Source organism: Acanthopagrus latus, chromosome 21 (genome assembly GCF_904848185.1).
Source record: "Acanthopagrus latus isolate v.2019 chromosome 21, fAcaLat1.1, whole genome shotgun sequence".
In the NCBI taxonomy this organism is placed as follows: domain Eukaryota; kingdom Metazoa; phylum Chordata; class Actinopteri; order Spariformes; family Sparidae; genus Acanthopagrus; species Acanthopagrus latus.
In genome coordinates this window covers 28210058-28229552 of record NC_051059.1, presented here as the reverse complement: position 1 = coordinate 28229552, position 19495 = coordinate 28210058, and the positions used below count along the sequence as shown (strand labels likewise).

The following is a 19495-nucleotide window of genomic DNA, read 5'->3' as shown; positions in this document are numbered from 1 at the left end:
AGGCAAACAGCACTACAAGTTACAGCAACATTGTAGTTCATGCTGGCATTAACAATATCTGTCAGAGAAAGTCTGAGATCTTAAAGATAGCCTAGCCAGGACTTTTCAGGCTGCAAGAAAGATGTGTCGGCATCAATTAACTGTCTCTGGTCCCAGCAGGGTAATGACGAGACGTACAGCAGGCTTGCAGCTGTGAACTGCTGGCTGGCCCCAACCTAACCCCATCCCTGTCTGAAGCAGGTTTGACATCATGTAGCACTCAGCAGGTCGCAGGTGACTAGAGAGCCTGCAGTGTTACTGTTAGTGCTGGTATGGAATCCACTAGCCTAGTTAACATGGTTAGTCAGGACATGATTGACATGATGTGAAACATGGCTGAAACCATTAAATGAAGCCTCTCCTCCTGACTATAACTACGCCCATGTTGCTCGGCCTCTAAACAGGAGGGAGGTGTAGCTCTAATCTGCAAATCTATTTTCAGTATAACACCCAACCAGGATATTAAATTTACTTCATCTGTGGCTCTGGATTTAAAACCATCTTCATCAACACACTCCCACACTGTGTAAGGACACTCTTACACTATGTAAGGACACTCACACACTATGTAAGGACACTCTTACAATATGTAAGGACACTCACACACTATGTAAGGACACTCACAATATGTAAGGACACTCACACACTATGTAAGGACACTTACACTATGTAAGGGCACTCCCACACTATTCAAGGACACTCTTACACTATGTAAGGACACTCTTACACTATGTAAGGACACTCACACACTATGTAAGGACACTCTTACAATATGTAAGGACACTCACACACTATGTAAGGACACTTACAATATGTAAGGACACTCACACACTATGTAAGGACACTTACACTATGTAAGGGCACTCCCACACTATTCAAGGACACTCTTACAATATGTAAGGACACTCACACACTATGGAAGGGGACTCCCACACTATTCAAGGACACTCTTACACTATGTAAGGACACTCCCACACTGTGTAAGGACACTCCCACACTATCCCTGCTGTTTGAAGTGCTGCGGCTGAGCAGCTACTTTTATCACCCTACATCCTACGTCAGCAGTGCACTCATAGTTCAGTGACTCGGTCGACCAGTTAAGATGCAGGATGTGTTAATGTTTGTAAATTAGACAAGAGGAGTTAAGATGCAGGATGTGTTGATGTTTGTAAATTAGACAAGAAGACTGTAGCTGGCTGCTGATGGGCTCCAAGTGACATCAGAGCAGATATGTGGATGTTTCAGGTTTGTATTTTTTGTAAAATGACAAACAAGACGCATTCTATTCTGGAATGTATGAGTCTGTTTATTTATACATGTAGAAAAACTTTTTTTGTTAACAGAGCTGAACCTGCTCAGATCCTCACATGACTAACAGGCCATGCCAACACACTGTAGCCTCTCAGGCCTCAGGTGTCAACATTTATCCATAATTCATCACTGTCAAACTGTTGCATGATCATACAAACTTAAACTGAACTCAAATTCTGTACATCTGATGACTGATTTGTGCTGAACATGGACTCCTGAGGGTGGCGCTAAGGGAAACGTCACAGTCATTAAAATCTAAGTGAGTACAAACTGAGGAGCTGCAGACTGCAGGTGGACTCAACTGTGATGTCATGATGGAAACATAAAAGGTCAGTGTTGGTTTCTAGCCTCCAGTTACTGTTTATTCCTGCATGTGGAAATTCACCAGAGGGAATTCTGGGAAAAGGTCTGGGATTACGTCCATTTAAAAGGGAAAGGAAAAGGGAAAACCCAGCTCAGGTGATTCTGCAGAACTCTCGTGGGAAATCTTGTGTCTTTAGCCATCTGTTACCACATAAATACAGTTATACGTGTGAGCAGTTTAAATCCTGAATATGACTGTTCAGGCTCTTCTCAGACGGCCACAGTTATCGATGCCCTCGGTTTGGTCTGGCAGGAACAATAGTCAAAAACATAAACCAAGTCATTCATAAATCTGATCATCAGCTTCCAGATGTTACCACCCGAAGGAAGAATGTGAAGCTGAATGACAGTGGACCAACAGCAGAACCCTGTGGAACTCCACAGGAGAGACAAAACCAAAGTGAAAGATTTGAGAACAAAAGGATTTACAGAAATGTCTGTTTTTAAATCATCGTCCTGCTGCAATTATAACTTAAATGTGACAACAAAAGGGGGAGCATTCAGTGTTTCCTGTCCATCTCAGAATCTGCTGCGTCACTGTTGAAGCTCAGATCTGCTGAGTCACGAGACCAGTCCTGTTCCTGGTCAGCTTCTGGTCACGGTCCTGGTTCTAGCAGAGCTCGGTTCTCCTCTGCAGGTACTGCAGGATGGAGTCAGTTCCCTGAGATGAGCCCCAGACTCTCTTCAGGGCTTCACACTCCCGCTCATTAGCTTGCTCCAGAGCATTGCGGCTGGTGTTCCTCATCAGGGCCTTAGACTCCCGTAGAACCTGCAGGACAGCAGGTGGAACCAAAGCTGAGTGACATTTAAAACATATAAACAGATCATAGTGTGATGAAGATATAATATATACACATCATTTTGTGACTGACCAGTGAGTCAACAGTCACCAACTCCTTAATTCGCAGCATCACTTCCTGCGTAAAGGTTCCTGGCCAGAGAACCTGAGAAACCAAACCTTTAGAACACGCCTCCTGAGCCGTCAACTTCCTGCCGCTCAGCAGCAGCTCGTTAGCCTGAAACAGAACCAATGTTTCAACTTATTAGTATGTTATGTCAATTACTTTCATACTAATTACTGTGTTAATGACTGTCATGTTAATTAGGGTTGCACCATTACCATTTCAAACAGAGTACGAGTGTTTTCATTTGTGTACTTTCCAATACCGACATTTCTGCCACTAAAAGAACCGTCAGGTTTCAGATTTTCTTCGCTGTTTGTTACAACAAATGATAATAAATTAAATACAAATAAATATTAATAATCATCATTTCCTGTGTCAACAAATAGCCTCCACACTGGCACCATCTTCATATTTGACAAAATGTCAATGAAACTTAACCAGACAGTAGTCAACTTAATATCTCTATCAAACTGTCGCAGTGTCCACATTAGAATCAGTGAACTGAAGTGCAATGCATGTGATCAAGAACTGACTGTCAAATTAAATAAACAACATTTTGACAGTATTTATTGTCACAAAACATTTAATTAACAGATATATAATACTGTAGATATGAATTATTTTCTTCCCTTCTTAAGGAAAAGAGGGGCAGCGGTCAAAATAAAATAGTGAAAATAAAATAGCTTTTTAAAAATTGTCTTCAATTAAAGAACTTAATTTTAAAAATAACACTTCTATTTCTGTTTCCCCTGAAGTCAGTTTCAGCTGCTGCTCTTCTGGATGACCTCCGTCAGAAAATGGCTTTTTGTATTAACCACAAATCCTTCGAATGAGGAACATTCATCATCTGAGAGATGCCATGCTGGGTTCTGTCTCTCTGTCTTCTCTCCCCGCATCGCTCACTCGTCCAGGTCCGCGTAGGACAGTGCCTAGGTCCACACTCTAGACACGCTCTGATCGCTGTCTTCATTTCATGCAGCATGTGAAAGCAGTAAAGTGGTGTCAGCACATTTTTGCGAGTATATGAGCGCAGTATCAGCCCAATACCTGATGCCAGTGTCAGTGTTGGTGCATCCCTATTTTTAATACCTCTCCTGTTAATTATTGTCAAGTCGTGTTAATTACTGTCATGTCGTGTTAATTACCGTCTAGTTATGTTAATTAACACCATGTCTTGTTAATTATCGTCGAGTCATATTAATTACCGTCATGTTGTGTTAATGAGGCGGTTGACTGACCGAGGCGAGGCCCATGATGCGCGGAAAGGTGAAGGACGAGCAGGCGTCTGGTGTCTGGCCATAGGATGTGTATGGTGTCTGGAACCAAGCCTTTTCATTGGCCCACACCACATCGCAAAGCGGCAGGATGGAGGCACCAAGGCCGAGCGCCGGCCCATTCACTGCTGCCACAATGGGCTTCTTGAACTGGATGAAGGTGTTGACGAAGGTCCTGAGGGCGATAAGACAGATGTCAGAAATGATGACGTCACACATTGCTGCTATGGCAACCTCGTTTCTTCAGTGGCCGTTACCTGATGGTCTCTGCCATCTTGATGCTCTCCTTCTTCCTGTCGTCCGTCAGGCGTCTGATGAAGTACAGGAAGTCGAGGCCGCAGCAGAAGACGCTGCCAACGGCACCGAGTAACACCATTTTACTGTCGTCTGAAGCTGCCGTCGCCATAGCGCTTTGGATCTCCTTCATCACCTGGCCAAGGGAAAGAGGAGCTAAGTGGTTGCAGACATCAGTTATCATGACAACAGTAGTTTTGTTGTTGTGGCCTCACCTCAGGGTTCAGCGTGTTGTTCTCAGAGCTCTTGGTGGACAGCAGGATGTGTGTGAAACCGTCCTGTTTCTTCACCACGATGTCACGATAACGATAAGCACTCTCCGTCTGTCGAACACTGAACCTCAGACGTTTATCGAAGGCACAACGTTCCTCCAGACGACGTTTCCCAGTCACACTAGTCGATCCGGCAACGGCACTCTGCACACCTGACATCCCGTTGGCAGGGACAGCCTCCATCAGTGGCGAGTTACCTGGAGTAGTCAGAACGCCAATCGTGTTAGTTTACATGATTTAAAATGTCCCATTCAGGTAGATAACTCAGCCAGGTGACTCTACTCCTGATCACCATGGAGATCAGGTAGAGATCAGCTGCAGACCATGGATTCAGACATGATTAAATGAGCTCACCTGTGCCACAGAGGGAGCGCATGGCAGCAGGTGTAACGGGTGCTCGTGGCAGGGGCAGGGGGTTCTGGTTTCGGGGTCTAGTCCCCATGCGGGCCCTCTCCTCTCCAGGCCCCAGCTGGACTCCTGCAGGTTTCTCCAACAGGGCGACCTCAGGTGGGACCAGGTGAGCCTCCTGAGCTCCAGCCTCCAGGCCCTGAGCCGCCTCACCGGGAGACTCATCTGAGTCCAGGCGGCTGTTCATCGGACTCTTAGGAACCAGGATCTTGATGCCGGTCTTGGACAGGTCCACGCTGCGGCGGGCGGAGCCAACCGCAGACGCCGGGGTCAGACCAGCAGGCTGCTGTGAGCTGATTGAGGCCAGGCGGACCAAGTGAGCTGGGACAAGAGCGGGTTTCACCCGATCACAGTCTGCAGTTAGACCGCAGCTGATCTCACTGCTGATGTCAACATGAGCAGCCGTAGAGGGCGGCAGCCTGCAAGGTGGTCTGTGGGTGGGGCTACAGTGGTGGCTGGGTGAGCTGCGGGTGGAGCGCAGCAACATGTTGTCTCTCTGCCTCTCTGCGTACTGACGGTTGAAGTCATGGACGTAGATCATACAGGTGGACAGGTGACTCTCTGGCTCCCATGTGTCCCCCTCAGAACCATAACCTCTCCACCTGACCAGGTACTCCAACTTCCCCTTCCTGTTCCTCCTCCTGTCCACAATCCGCTCCACCTGCAGGACAACAGCCAGCAACATCATCATCGTTGTCGGCACCATGATCACGTGACCACAGGTGAGTCTTCACTTGAATATCAGAACTCAGTGATCAGCTATTATTAAACACTACAACAATATAAAAATATATATAACAATATACATACATATGTTCATCTCTTCCGTTTGTATATTTTAGACTTTTATGAGATCTCTATAAATGTAATTATCGTTGATTAGAGCAAATCAATATGCCAATGCATGCGTTTTCCCCTCTGTGCAGTTATCATCAATTACTCGTTGAATATAGAGTCAAATATCCTCAGTGATCGTTTTTTTCGTATTAGCTTAACTTATTTAGGGAACAAGTTTAAGAAAGTCAAAGTAACCTTTACACAACAAGGATGTGAAGTATACTCTCATGATGATATTGATCTACTGGCCCCATGATATTAATAATCAGTTTACAGGAGCTCTGTGATCGATTCAAACACGATCGAAGTTTGAGAAACGAGTCGCAAATGAACCAGTGACATTTAATCTGTTTTCATTCTGCACACTCATCTGATCTCACTGAGCTAGCTCTGCGCTAACACTCAGCAAACTCTGCTGGCTAGTTGCAGAAGCTAACAGAAGCTAACTCAGCCTTAAGTTTTGTCTCGGACAGACTTTGACTCACTTTAACTATCAACGAGCTGCTAACCTAACACTTTGTTTCACTTTGTCATCAGCTCATAAACTTTATCAACTCAACTCTCAACTCTGCCCTTAGCTGCCGTTAGCATGTTAGCATTAGTGTGCGTCACCTCGTAGAACTCCTCTGTAGCCATGGAGACTGTGCGCGTGCACGAGCAGCTTCCAGAAACTTCTTCAGTCGAGCAGCAACATGAGAGGAAGATGTTCCGTCAGTGATTCGGCTTTTTACCGGAACGGTCTGCTAGTTTATCACACTTAACTAGCTGTTAGCTGCTAGCTGTTAGCAAACCAGCTTTACCTTAACATCCGGTCACACTGACTCACCTCCAAAATAAAAGCACCCAGCGCCGCCGCTCAGACTGTTTCTTGATTAAACTTGTTTTATGTTTTCGTCTCATAATTAACTCATTAACTATAGAGTTCGTATTTTTGTGATATATTAAACAGTTATATTTATAACAAAATATATATGCATAATTTAATTGAGCCATGTTGAAAAGATGTTAAAAAAAATACAAATAAAAAAATAAACAACTTAAATTTGAATCTTGCATCTGAAACAGTCTTCATCTAACACTGACATCTGTATGACCTTTAGCAGCAGACAAGACCATCAGAGAGAAGAAGGGTCTTTTCTGAGTCTGATTTATTCTCAGTTGTTGTCACCTGTCTGATCTGGACTCAGCTGCTCTGAAGTCTGGTGGTACAACGCTAAAACAAACGTCACTGTGGACTTTGTTAATCTGCTGGATGGGTTTGATTTATGACTCTGTGCTCTAGTTTAACTGCATTATCATCTGATGGGTTCAATGCTCAGCTGTTGTGTTCAGATTTGGACCTTTGTCTGCTCAGAGATGAACATCAGGAAACACTTTTTACTTCGGTCATGGTTCCTGTTGCAGTTGTCATTGAAACAGAGCTGAGGAGTTAAAGGTTTATTTCAACGACACAAGATGTAAAGTGTGTTTAGTACTTTTATTTGACTTAACAAAGGTCAGACACACAGAACGGTGGAGATCTTCCTCCTGCTCCTCTTCATTAATCTGTCTTTTTGTCACTCAGTTTCTTCCGACGCTGCGGTGATGGAGCTGACAGTGTGTCGCCCTCGCCGTCATCGTCCTCACTCATGTTAGATCGGGCCTTACAGCAGAGGTAGCAGAAGAAGATGGCGATGGCGAGTGGGAAGCTGACCAGGAAGCAGCCAAACAGCGGAGCTTGGCTGAACAGCGGCTGGACAGACGGAGAATGGAGAGAGGTCAGAGGTCCGTCAGACAGGAAACAGGACAGGTGATGAAGAGACTTACTGTCAGCGTGACTTTAATGTCGTAGATGACACGTCTAATGCGCTGATGGATGCTGTTTCCTCCCTGACACTAAGACAGGAAACAGAGAGTCAAACAGAGCATTGAGTGTCCTCTGTTGTCGTCAAGGGAACTCTGGAGTTCACACTCACCTCAATGCTGCTTTCCAGAACCCCATCCAGGAAGTCCAGCAGGTGGCGCTCCGTCTCCACAGCGCCCGGGGGCAGGAAGTAGCCATCATTGGACAGATTAACCACAATCAAGGAGGGCAGGGTCACCTCGCTGAAAGTAACAGACCAATCAGAAATGTTCACAGGTCAGTCCACACATCATCTGTTGGTCAGACGAACCTTTAATGTCTCTCATCATAAACGTCTCTTCCTGGACATGTGGGACGGGAGACATACGTAGGTCCCAGGTATCCATGAAGATGTGTCATAGATGAGAGACATTAAAAACCAGAGATGCTCACAAAAAGACATGTCAAGTTCTCTAGCAGGGGTGCCCAATATGTCCATTGCGATCGACCAGTAGATCACAAATGTAGTGCAGATCGTGTGACATTCCATTTTTTTTTTGTTTTGTTTTGTTTTTTTTTTAGATTAAGTGGCAGGAAAATGGATGAATGAATCTCCGAAAGGCCAAGACGAATCTCTGCCACCTGATTGACATACAGGACGGCCAGTCTGAGATCTCAAAAACCCAGAGCACCCCACTTCCATGCAGAATGGGAGGAGGACTTTTATTTCACTGTCTTTTTCAAAGTGCGTTTGTCTGATTTGTCAAACTACCATCACTGTTCCGAGGAAGGGGGATGTTGAGAGGCACTTTCAAACTGTTCATAAAACGTACGACACTGACTTTCCTCTGAAAATCAAGCTGAGAAGAAGAAAGGTGAGGGAACTAAAATCACAACAGTCGTTTTTCACACAGCTGAATTCACAAGCAAAGGCCGATACGAAGCATCGTTACAGGTGAGTCACTCTATTATTAAGCATACGAAGTCCTTCCAAGATGGAGAGATGATAAAAGAGGCTTTCATTGAGGCAGCTGACTCCTTGTTTCAGGATTTTAAAAACAAACCAGAAATATTATTGTTAATCAAAGCTCTACAGCTATCAAGAATTACAGTGACACAGTGCTGTGAAGTAATGGCGGAGGATTTGACACTGCAGCTTCAGAGAGACATCGCAGACTGCAAGTGTTTCTCGCTGCAGTTAGACGAGTCTACAGACACCAGAGATACAGCCCAGCTGTGTGTTTTTATTTGGATGGTGTCATGATATGGTGTTATTCGGATGATATTACTCAAGAAGAGGAGCCCATGAAACAACGCACGCAGGGAGAGTTCATTTTTCAGTCATTCAAAAATTGTGTCTATAAAACCAGCAGCTCCCAGTGTGCAAACTGTGTGCAGTACTGATGGCTGTTTGTCACCTATGTGCATTAACACAATGCATAACTGATATTGAGAGTAATGTACATTACTCTCAATATCAGTTATGCATTGTGTTATATAAAGAATACTCAGTATATGTATAAATAAGCAGATGTTTAGTATTTTTTATTAGGCCGATCATTTTGAAAGTAGCTTTTAAGCTAACAAAGTGTGGGCACTCCTGGGCCAGAAGAACCATTAACGACAGAGACAATAAGGACTGCAAACCTGCAGTTCCTGTAACGGCCACCAGAGGCTCCACCAGTCAGTCAGTCCATATTAAATGTGTTTCCAGTAGAAACAAACATGTTCACAGCTGGTTTCTGTAGCTCACATATCCCTTCATTACAACTTTTATATGGGTTAACCCTAACCTAATCAGAGGGTGTGGCCTCTCTGAGTGACAGGTCGCTGTGAGCCGTCTGCTGCGTCCCCTCAGATAATTCATTAGTGTTCTTCACCACGTGGTGTCTTTGTAGAGAGTTTTGTTAGGTAGAGTCCGCTGCTACCAAGATGGAGGCAGCCTGTACCATCCTTCACACTTCAGTCTGAGTCCTCAGACACCTGTGGGTGATGTCATGGTGGCTCCACCCACTGTTTCTACAGGTAATAAACTCACCCCATCACCAGTCCATTGATGTAGTCCCCTCCCTCCATGAAACCAAAGTGGAAGTGCCTGTTCAGACAGACAGGCAGAGAGAGAGACAGACAGGCACAAACAGTCAATGAGACACACAGTTTCAGGATGTTGTTGTCCTTTCAGAATAAAGCTGGTGGACCTATGGACTCACCTGCTGTAGGTCTCTCTGTTCTCAGCAGAAACTTTCTCCACAAGACTTTTGTACCTGAACAGGAAACAGGAAATGCATCACAGATGTGTCACAGTGTTTATTGAACTGTTGACTGATTGATGACTTCTTACCTCAGACTTTCCTTACACAGACTGTTTGCCTCCACCAGGGCCAACAGCACCAGTTTACCTGCAGGAGGAGGTGGAGTTACTTAACATGAACCAATCAGCAGCCTCCTCACCTGCAGTTCCTCTAAGTGTGACTCTTGTCATGCAGGCCTAGGCTGACAAGCACAGAGTGAAGCTCTAATAATAAAAACTTAAGAAATAACCAAAGATCACTTTTCTTCAAAATGATGAGCCACACTGTGAAGCTCTGGTGACCCCTGATGGGACCGGGACCACCAGGTTGGGAACCAGTTGACTGACTGATGGTTAGAAACTATTTCTCATAATCACAACCTGTTTTCTACCAAGTCACCTAAAGCTAAAGCTGTGTTTGGACTGCAGCACCCCCTCCAGGCTGTCAGAGTAACCTCCTGAACATTAACAGAATAAGAGCAGTGTAACTGTCCACATGGTGGCGCTGACTGTGACATATTCTCACACGTTGAGCCTCAGAGGGAACCTGTTTCTGTAACATGGAGGCTGGCGATGCTTTCAAGGACACTCTGTGTTTCTAGACAGAAGAAACAAAATGGAAAATCCACACGGACAAGAGGTTTTCATAATAAAAGTCTAGTTCAGGAGAAAAATGAGTTTCTTACACTTGCTGGTCTCCCTGCCCTGTCTACCTGTGGCTGTCATATCAGAGGGTGCACAGGTGAGTTCATGTTACCTGTTTCTCCCATAGCATACAGAGTGTAGCTGTCAATCTTCATGTAGTTCAGGAAACGTTCTCTGTTGATCCACGACTTCAGATCGCCGTCACGTTCCTCTGAAACACAAAGAGCCAGATCAGCTGAACGCTCACAGTGTAATTCACACAAACGGATTCCTTTAATTGGTTAAACATCATTTTGCTGTTTAGTGATCTAGTAATGAATCAGGTAACTAGAGTCCTTCAGCTTCCACTAACTTCAAATAACCGACCACTGCTGTTCACATGGTTTAAGTACTGACAGCACACACTTCACTTCTCTCTCTGCCGCTTCAGTCTGAACTCAGATCTCAGCTGTTCACAGATCAGCTGGTGTTCAGGTTGCTTCTTATCATTCAGTCTTTGACTGGAAACTGCAACTGCTTTCACTTCTTTCACATTTCTGTAGCTCGCTTTCTAAATCACTCGATTCCCCTTCAGCTGACTTCTCACCTGCTCGGCTGACTTCTCACCTGCTCGTGTTAAACTAACATTTCGTCTGCGTTCAGCATTTCAGCATTTAAGACATTTGAACCAGTTAACACCTAAAGTAAGAACATTTCGATAACTTTAGTGTTTTCAGGCAGTCTGTTGTCATGGTAACAACAGTTCTACCTGTCTTACCATTGAAGGTGAAGTAGGATCCATCTTTAAAAACCACCACAGCTGGCAGAGAGGGCAGAGAGACCATCTGCGCACACAACAAACTCTGAGTACAGAACAGGTCTGCACAGGTACACTCAGGTAATTTACTTTGATCTACTATGATGTACTATAATCTACTGTGATATATTGTAATCTATTTTGATCTACTGAGATGTATTGTAATCTATTATGATGTATTGGAATCTACTGTATTCTACTGTGATGTATTGGAATCTACTGTATTCTACTGTGATGTATTGGAATCTACTGTGATCTACTGTGGGTTATTGTAATCCACTGTGATGTATTGAAATTTACTGTGATCTACTGTGAGATATTGTAATCTACTGTCATCTACTGTGATCTAATCAGAGTTACTATGTTTAAACCTTGGGCAGGACGTCTCTGGATGCAGAGAAGAAGTAGGTGTGAATAATCAGCTCTTCTGCTGCTGACGTGTAGTTTCCCTATAAACACATCAAAGGTCAGAGGCCAGCTGTGTGTGTGTGTATGTGTGTGTGTATGTGTGTATACCTTCAGTGGTGATGTGGCTCCTACATAAACAAACATGACATCATGGCGATCCATTGCGTGTTGGAAGAGCTGCAGACTGCTCAGAGATCGAACCAACGGCCTGAATGACACGATGAGGACACACGTTGATGTCACATTACATGTTCACATGTCATGACTGAACCATAAATAACAAACACAATCTGACTCAGCCGAAACCATCAGCAGAACAAACCACACAGGAGTGTGAACTTATCTCACCCTCCAACTCGATTAGCAAATTCCAGGATCCCCTCTCTGGTTCTTGGTCCTGAATAATTGTATTTCACATCTTTCTTCAGCCTGAAAATAGACGTACAGATACAAAAACCTGTTTTCACTCAAACACACAGTGACAGACAGGTCACAGACATATCTGATTGGTTGATGTACTTTATCAGAAGAGTTGAAAGCTCTACACACTGGCCTGGTACCATCAGCAAGTAAAAGGACATTAAAACCAGTTCTAACAAGTCATTCAGTAATATGTAAGAGCTCTGTTATTAGCGTATCTCTCTATAAAAGCAAGGAATCAGTCTGTCTGTCTGTTTGTGTGTTCCTCAAATATCTCTGCAGATCAGGATCAGACTGATCTGAGAGTTTCAACATGGCTGCTGCATGGTTCAAGGGTGTGCGATGTCGCATTCACTTGGACTACAGTGATAAGTTAATAAATTATTTCATAAATGCTTTACCAATTCCACTAGCATTGTTAACCGTAGCCACCATAGCCACGTGCACACCAGAGCCAATCACTGCAGAGCTCACTTCTACAACATACCTAAAGAAACAAGCGGATTTATACCTGCAGCTGCGCAAGTTGGACCGGGATTTTGCTGGCGGTTCGGTCCTGTTCTGTGCATCTAAACTGACTGCCATGGATTAATGAAACTGGACCGAGTCTGTTCGGGTCTGAGGAGATCCGGATATGCGAGGACAACAAAGTGGAATCAGAATCTGTGGATGTTCGTGTGTAGCTAGCTGCTAGCCGCTAACACGGCCCAGCTCCTGAGTCGACGGAAGCACTGGCACATCCAAAATTGGACTTAATGACGCTTTTTCGTGAACATTGCCGTCACGTTTGCTTTGTGTCTGGTGCAGGAAGAAACGGTAAAAATGGGCTTTTGTCACGAAAGTATCCGCAAGCAGCAAGTTTGGTTGTTGAGGAACTGGAAGTTGTGTGAGGGACGCCAGCAGTGGTACAGACAGCTACAGAGATGGCGAGTTTTGAGAGTTGAGAGATTTGTGACATATAGCGTGTTTGGAGTGTATGGTTAATGTGTTATATAGTGTTTAGTGTAGTGTGTTTAGTGTGTAGTGTAGTGTTTTTTTTGTGTTGTGAGTCAAAACAAGGAGGAGACTGCTGAATGTGGAGCTGGCAGGAAATAGCTGAGGAGCCCTGAGCCTGAAGCATCGCCTGCATTTAAATGTAAATAGTTACGTATAACTTTGTACATTTCAACCCGTATGCACAAAGCAAACAACAATTAATATTTGCATTATAACTAATGCAATTGGTTCATTAAACATATTTGTGGTTTTCGCAGTAAAAAATGTAACTTTCCTCCTCTGATTTTATGTTATTTTGTGATTTTAGGTTCATAGTGTTAATACAGTATGTCAAAATAAAAAAATATCTGTACAGTCACACATGTGAGGTTGTGCTGAAAATAATGACACCAAACAAGGCAATGTTAATAGTTTTTAAGGTGAAATATAATGGGTTAATCAAAAGTAGTCAAAAACGTCCTGACACCTTCAAACACAACCTTATTTGGCCAAAACTACTTAACCTCCCACTTTTCTATAGGAATACATGCTTCATATGGACAATGCACTAGTTGTATTAATAATCGAATGTGTAATGATTTGCCATGATTACGATGAAGTTACAATGAAGTAATGATGAAGTTATAAAAATGAGAAACAGTTACAGAATGGAATGAAGAGATAAATCAGACACAGTGATGTACAAGCTGAAGTAGGGTTAAGATCAAGATTTCACAATGAGTCTGCATAGAAAAATCCCTGAGGGTTTATCAGAGTGAGGACTCACATGAGGATGGCAGGATAACCTCTGACCTGGAACTCTTTGGCCAAACCTGCAGTAAGAAACACAGCATCAGCATGAGTGTGTAACATATATTCCATCATATTCATGTTTATTAAGTGTCATGAGTCCCTTTTAGATACACAAGGCAGCACATTTGCAGCAATGTGCCGCCCTGTCTTTCTAAAATGGAGGTGTAATATTACTTCTTTTCCAAAAAGCCGCCACTGGGGTAGCTGTAAACATGTGACGTGACGTGCAAAGTTGGGTGTGAACAGTGACAATGAATTTGTCTTCAAAATAAGAGCTTTACATTGCACCCCATTAGAGTTTAGAACTGGGTTCTTAGCAGGGGCCTTTAATTTGAAAGTAGCGACTATTAGTAGCTTGCCGCTACAACAACAAGCGGACACAACAAAACAGCTACAGTGACCGAGGAGATGCTACCATCTCCTGGATCTCAGCGGCTGTCCAGTTGCTCATCTTGACATCTGAAGATGAAGTGATGGACTGACTGCTGTGATCAGCTGTTTCCTGGTTTTAAAATTCCCCAGCTGTGGGTCTCACAACAGGGCAGGTCATCGACACCTCCTCCCACCTCATGCAGAGTGTACCATCCGAGGCAGCAAATTGGTGGACCAAAACAGACCCCCAATATACCACCCTCTGTCTAAATCTGTGGACCTAGCCACAAAAAGGACAGCCAATTTGGTTTTATTTTGACAGTTTCATAGATATTAATACTTAATACTATGTTATCAATTTTATTTTGATAGTTTAATTCTGGTAGTTTTATTTTGATATTGTAACTGACCAATGCTGACGGTAGCGTCTGATTTGCCAACGTTGACAGGTGAGCCGACACTTCTGAGCTCTGATCCAATCTGATGCCAAACCGGATCCAGCTGCTTACAGAAGGAACACCAGGGGGCGTAAAACTGCACACTCAGAGAGAAGCAAACAAACAGCAGACAAACACACAAATAAACACACACAAACAAACAAACAGCAGACAAACACACACATAGCAGACAAACAAACACACAAATAAACACACAAACAAACAAACAACAGACAAACACACAAATAGCAGACAAACAAACACAAATAAACACACACAAACAAACAAACAGCAGACAAACAAAAAGCAGAGAAGATATCTAATCAAGCAGTGTTCACATGTCCACTTGACGTGATAAGAGGTGTTCATGGTCAGTCAGGATGTTTCAAACTGCTGCTGTTACATAAGACTTCAGTCAAACTGATCAGTAATTCTGATACATGATCATTGGATCAATAAACATCCTGTTTAGAAAAATATATTATAAATAAACAAACCTTTATGAGCCAGATGTCATCAGCTCCTCTCGTTTCCAGGAACCTGTTTAACACAATCAGAGTGATTATTGGTTTCACTGAAAACAGAATCTTTAAAATGGTTGGAAAACTGATCACTTTACAGTAAAATGCCAAAAAAAACCAAAAAACAATCAATCAATCAAAAACAGCCATTTGTACTCACGAATCATCAAGCTCCTCCACAAAGGCAGACACACACACTAGGAGGAGCAGGAGCCCTGGAACAAACACACAAGCCATTAACAGCTGAAGAGTCCATCGTGGACCAGCAGCTGCTGGACATGCTCAGAAAAATGGATCCAGCGTTTTACAGGCGCTGCCGTCACGATGTTATCTCATGGGAATGAGTGTTTTTGTGCCGCAGTGCATCATGGGATGATGATGTTTCACATTTTGACCACTAGGATAACTGGCTCAGAGCCTGGAGCTCTACATGAAGGCTTGGGGTTTCCATACATGACACCTGCTATGATGTCACTTCCTGCCTGCTGATGTCATCTGATCTTCTCTGGTTTGTTCATGTGAGCACGCATGTGAGTCCCTGTGTGTTTGCAACACAACTGCTTGGTGACAAACAGAACTGCAGCAACCCAGTATTGATCCATGTTTGATCAGTTATGTGATCAGTGAGTGTTCAGACACAATATTGATCCTCATATGAAAATCAGGTCCTGGAGCTATCGACTGTGTCTGATTCTCATCAGCCTTGCTGATGAGAATCATGTGAGCAAGCCACTGAGACTCTGACAAACTGCAGTTGCTATGACAACAGTACAGCAGGGTATTCACCATGTGACCCAAACAAAAATGATGGTCAGAGACGACTCACCAGGCTGCCATCTGTGATTAGCTGACAGAGGTCTCACTCTGATCATTTTCACTTTAACTTAGTAATAAAACAGAGCTATGATTGGTTGATTGATCTAAGGTCAGGAAACTGCTCCCTTTACTGCCAGGTTAAAACTGTTCAGACACATGGACATCTTAATCCAGCAGGACACACACTCAGCACAAACACACACATACGCACAGTGTTTCAGATGGAAAGATTCCCAAGAATTTTCTGATCAGCAGAAGTTTTATCAATAACCTGTGGAGGTTTTACTTCAGATGTTTCTGACACATTTCTAGAAATATGTCTCTAATGAAGTCGGTTTGTTAAACTCTTCAGTGTGTGTGTGTGTATGTGTGTTTTGTGCTGTGTGTATGCAGGGTGGAGAATGAGTGAATAAATGAATGGAGTTTGGTGGAGGACGTACCTGAGAGCGAGTTCCTCCTGAGAGACATGTCGACTGATGGAGGAGAAGCTGCAGCACAGACGGATTATCAACTCAGCTAATCTGCTAACTGCTAACAGAATGAACCTACCCTAATCTGTCAGATTAACAGGCTCCTTTCAATCTACTGAAGCTTTATTGACAATAACAATACAGACAGTATTGAGTCACTGATGAATAAATAATCATGTTTCACACAAACAGGAAATTATCTTAATGTTTTCATGTTCAGAGAAGAAGCTGTGATGAAGGGAACTAGGCACTGAGGGAAGGGAAATAGGAATGTGGAAGGGAAGGGAAGGGAAGGAGGAGGTAGAGAAGGAGACAAAAAAAATGATGTATGAAAAGGGTGGCAGAAGGAGGGAAACAAAAAGGCAGGGAAGGAAAGAAAGGAAAGGCAAAGAGGAAGCAGAAAAAGGATGTGCAGAGCATGGAGGGGAAGGACAGAATGAGAGGAGGAGGTACAACAGGAGATTAACAAATGTTTGAGCAGCAGTGACAGAAACAACGAGGTCTGAGCACCAATAAATACATGTATTGATCAATCAAAGAAAAAAAATTGCATCAGCTCAGCTATGGCCAAAAAAGTCCAGCTCTGCCCCCAGTATGTTTCTCTACTTCCAATCAATACCTTCAGTCATAAACCATTTCTTCTTCTTCAGTTTTGTCCTTTTTTAAATTGTGTCATCACGGCATGTGAAGGGGGTGGGGCCACATGTACAGCAGGTGTCAGAGAGGAAGCAGAGGTTTACCCTCAGCTGCAGTGCCTCCATCAGGTGAGTCAGAGTCAACTGTTGGTGCAGTGTTGCTGATGATGTCAGCGGTGACATCAGAGGACACCTGTTGGCTGACACCAGATCCATCAGCTTCGCTTTCCGTCCAGCATGACTCGCTGTCTGACACTGATGAAAGCCGGCTCTTCCTCCAGCCGCCATCAGTCCGGACACCTGCACTGAGCCGGTTTCCTGGCGAGCTCTGACTGGTGAGCGTGGCTCGACGAGACAAAGCGCCACTGGAGCTGAGAGACGAACGGAGGTCCTTGTCCTGCAGCCGCAGCAAAGGGCGCAGCAGGGGGATGTACCTGCCGATGGCAGCACGGTACTTTGGGTGTGTGATGGCGTAGATGATGGGGTTGTGAATGGCAGAGGCCTTGGCAATGACAGCGGGAACTGAGTTCATGTAGGGTGTCAGAAGGTGGGCGTAGCCAGCTGTGGCAGTCAATGCAACTGCAGAGTATGGTGACCAGGAGATGATGAACAGCAGGATCACTCCCAGAGCCACTTTAGCCAAACGCCACTCGCCACGCAGACGCTCGTACGCCTTGTTGGTTTCACCACTGTTAAGTTGCTCCATCTCCCACCCTGCCCGCCGTACTGCCCGGAAAATGGCAAAGTAGCAGCCGGCGATCAAACCGAGTGGGATGAAGAAGACAAAGGCAAATAGCAAGATGGTGTAGGCACGCACCGTGGCAGTGAAGCTCATGTAGTCCCAGCTACAGGACGTCTGCAGGCCTTCGGGGACGTAGGCACTCCACCCAAAGAATGGTGGCAGACTCCAGCCGAGAGAGTACAACCACAACCCAGTCAAAACTGCCAAGACCCGGCCACGACTCACCCCGCCCAGCAGGGCCAGTGGCCGTGTAATGGCGAGACAGCGATCCACTGCAATGGCCGTTAGTGTCATCATGGAGGTGATGCCAAACAGAGCACCACAGAATGCATACAGCTCACAGGCGAGCTCCCCAAACACCCAGCGGCGGTGCAGGCTTGCCACGAAGAAGACTGGAGACTGTGTCAGAGACATGAGGAAGTCTGCCACCGCCAGGTTCACCACTAGAAGGTTGCTGGGGGACTGCAGCGTTCGACTGCGACAGAAGACATAGATGACCAGAGCGTTTCCCAGCATGCCTATCATCCCCACCAACAGGATGACTGAGCCGATGATGTAGTGAGCATGGTCAGGGACGTCGACAGTGGGGAAAAGATGGGGCTGCAGATGAGTTAAGTGTGTGGGGGTGTGGCCAGGCATGGGGTGAAGCTTGTAAGTCCTGCTGTGATGATGGTAGTCAGTTTGGAAGGAGGAACAGTTCTCCCCCAGAGAGCAGAGAGATGACTTCCTGCCCTGCTGCTGCTGATTCATTGTTAGTCAATGGATTTTGGGAAAGACCCGGCTGACTGATTGCTGGATGTCGGCTGACTGATTGCTAGATGTTGGCTGGCTGTTGGCTGACTGATGGCTGGATATCGGCTGATTGATGGCTGGATGTTGGCTGGCTGATGGCTGGTTGTCAGCTGGCTAATGGCTGGATGTCGGCTGACTGACAGCTGGATGTTGGCCTGGATGTCGGCTGACTGATGGCTGGATGTTGGCTGGCTGACGGCTGGATGTCGGCTGTCTGTTGACTGGATGTCGGCTGGCTGACGGCTGGATGTCGGCTGTCTGTTGACTGGATGCCGGCTTGCTGATGCTGGTTGTCGACTGGCTGACGGCTGCCCGATGGCTGGATGTTGGCTGATTAACGGCTGGATGTCAGCTGACTGATGGCGGGATGTTGTCCTGGATGTTGGCTGACTGATGGCTGGATGTTGGCTGGCTGATGGCTGGATGTCGGCTGGCTGTCAGCTGGATGTTGGCCTGGATATTGGCTGACAGACGGCTGGATGTTGGCTGGCTGATGGTTGGATGTTGGATCACTGATGGCTGGATGTTGGCTCAATGATGGCTGGATGTCGGCTCACTGATTGCTGGATGTTGATCTGGATGTCAGCTGACTGATGGCTGGATGTTGGCCTGGATGTTGGCTGACGGATGGCTGGATGTTGGCCTGGATGTCGGCTGACTGAGGCTAGATGTTGGCCTGGATGTCAGCTGACTGATGTCTGGATGTTGGCTGGTTTCTGCGGGGTGTTTGAGTTCTGGCAGGCATGTTTTGCGATGCCTGTGCTGCTGCAGCTCTTTAAATGAGCATGATCAATGGGTGACAGAGGACTATCGACGAGTCAACTTCACACTGATCAAT

General features: G+C 45.0%; 3 protein-coding genes and 1 long non-coding RNA gene across 7 annotated transcripts; 1 reads left to right on the top strand and 3 right to left on the bottom strand.

Annotated features, from left to right (window-relative positions):
* Positions 1–1324: 1324 nt before the first annotated feature.
* cdyl (chromodomain protein, Y-like) lies at positions 1325–6540 on the bottom strand. Of its 3 annotated transcripts, XM_037084357.1 has the most exons (7): positions 6316–6540; positions 4813–5527; positions 4402–4655; positions 4150–4322; positions 3857–4067; positions 2586–2729; positions 1325–2482 (listed from the first exon to the last, which is right to left on the bottom strand). In XM_037084357.1, exons 1-7 carry the CDS (start codon positions 6337–6339, stop codon positions 2324–2326), a joined length of 1680 nt encoding a protein of 559 aa, XP_036940252.1. In that variant the 5' UTR covers positions 6340–6540; the 3' UTR covers positions 1325–2323. The 3 variants fall into 3 exon arrangements, with proteins under 3 accessions (XP_036940252.1, XP_036940254.1, XP_036940253.1); XM_037084359.1 differs by lacking the exon at positions 1325–2482 and having other exon boundaries at positions 2592–2729; positions 3824–4067; XM_037084358.1 differs by lacking the exons at positions 1325–2482; positions 2586–2729 and adding an exon at positions 3159–3582.
* Positions 5439–9553, top strand: LOC119011332. Its single transcript, XR_005072167.1, has 4 exons — positions 5439–5588; positions 7268–7492; positions 7677–7822; positions 8108–9553. It is a non-coding gene; the product is annotated as an uncharacterized LOC119011332 (long non-coding RNA).
* On the bottom strand, positions 7162–16521 carry LOC119011331 (protein disulfide-isomerase TMX3-like). 2 transcript variants are annotated; one of them, XM_037084360.1, is made up of 16 exons: positions 16459–16521; positions 15363–15417; positions 15179–15221; positions 14655–14778; positions 13847–13892; positions 12013–12093; positions 11773–11872; positions 11628–11705; positions 11218–11284; positions 10573–10671; positions 9867–9924; positions 9736–9789; positions 9564–9620; positions 7659–7788; positions 7510–7578; positions 7162–7435 (listed from the first exon to the last, which is right to left on the bottom strand). In XM_037084360.1, the coding sequence occupies exons 1-16, from the start codon at positions 16484–16486 to the stop codon at positions 7244–7246; spliced, it is 1281 nt and encodes a 426-aa protein (XP_036940255.1). In that variant the 5' UTR covers positions 16487–16521; the 3' UTR covers positions 7162–7243. The 2 variants fall into 2 exon arrangements, with proteins under 2 accessions (XP_036940255.1, XP_036940256.1); XM_037084361.1 differs by lacking the exon at positions 11628–11705 and having other exon boundaries at positions 16459–16518.
* Positions 16522–16784: 263 nt separating this feature from the next.
* opn4.1 (opsin 4.1) lies at positions 16785–18519 on the bottom strand. Its single transcript, XM_037084306.1, has one exon. It carries the CDS (start codon positions 18502–18504, stop codon positions 17206–17208), a length of 1299 nt encoding a protein of 432 aa, XP_036940201.1. The 5' UTR covers positions 18505–18519; the 3' UTR covers positions 16785–17205.
* Positions 18520–19495: the final 976 nt, after the last annotated feature.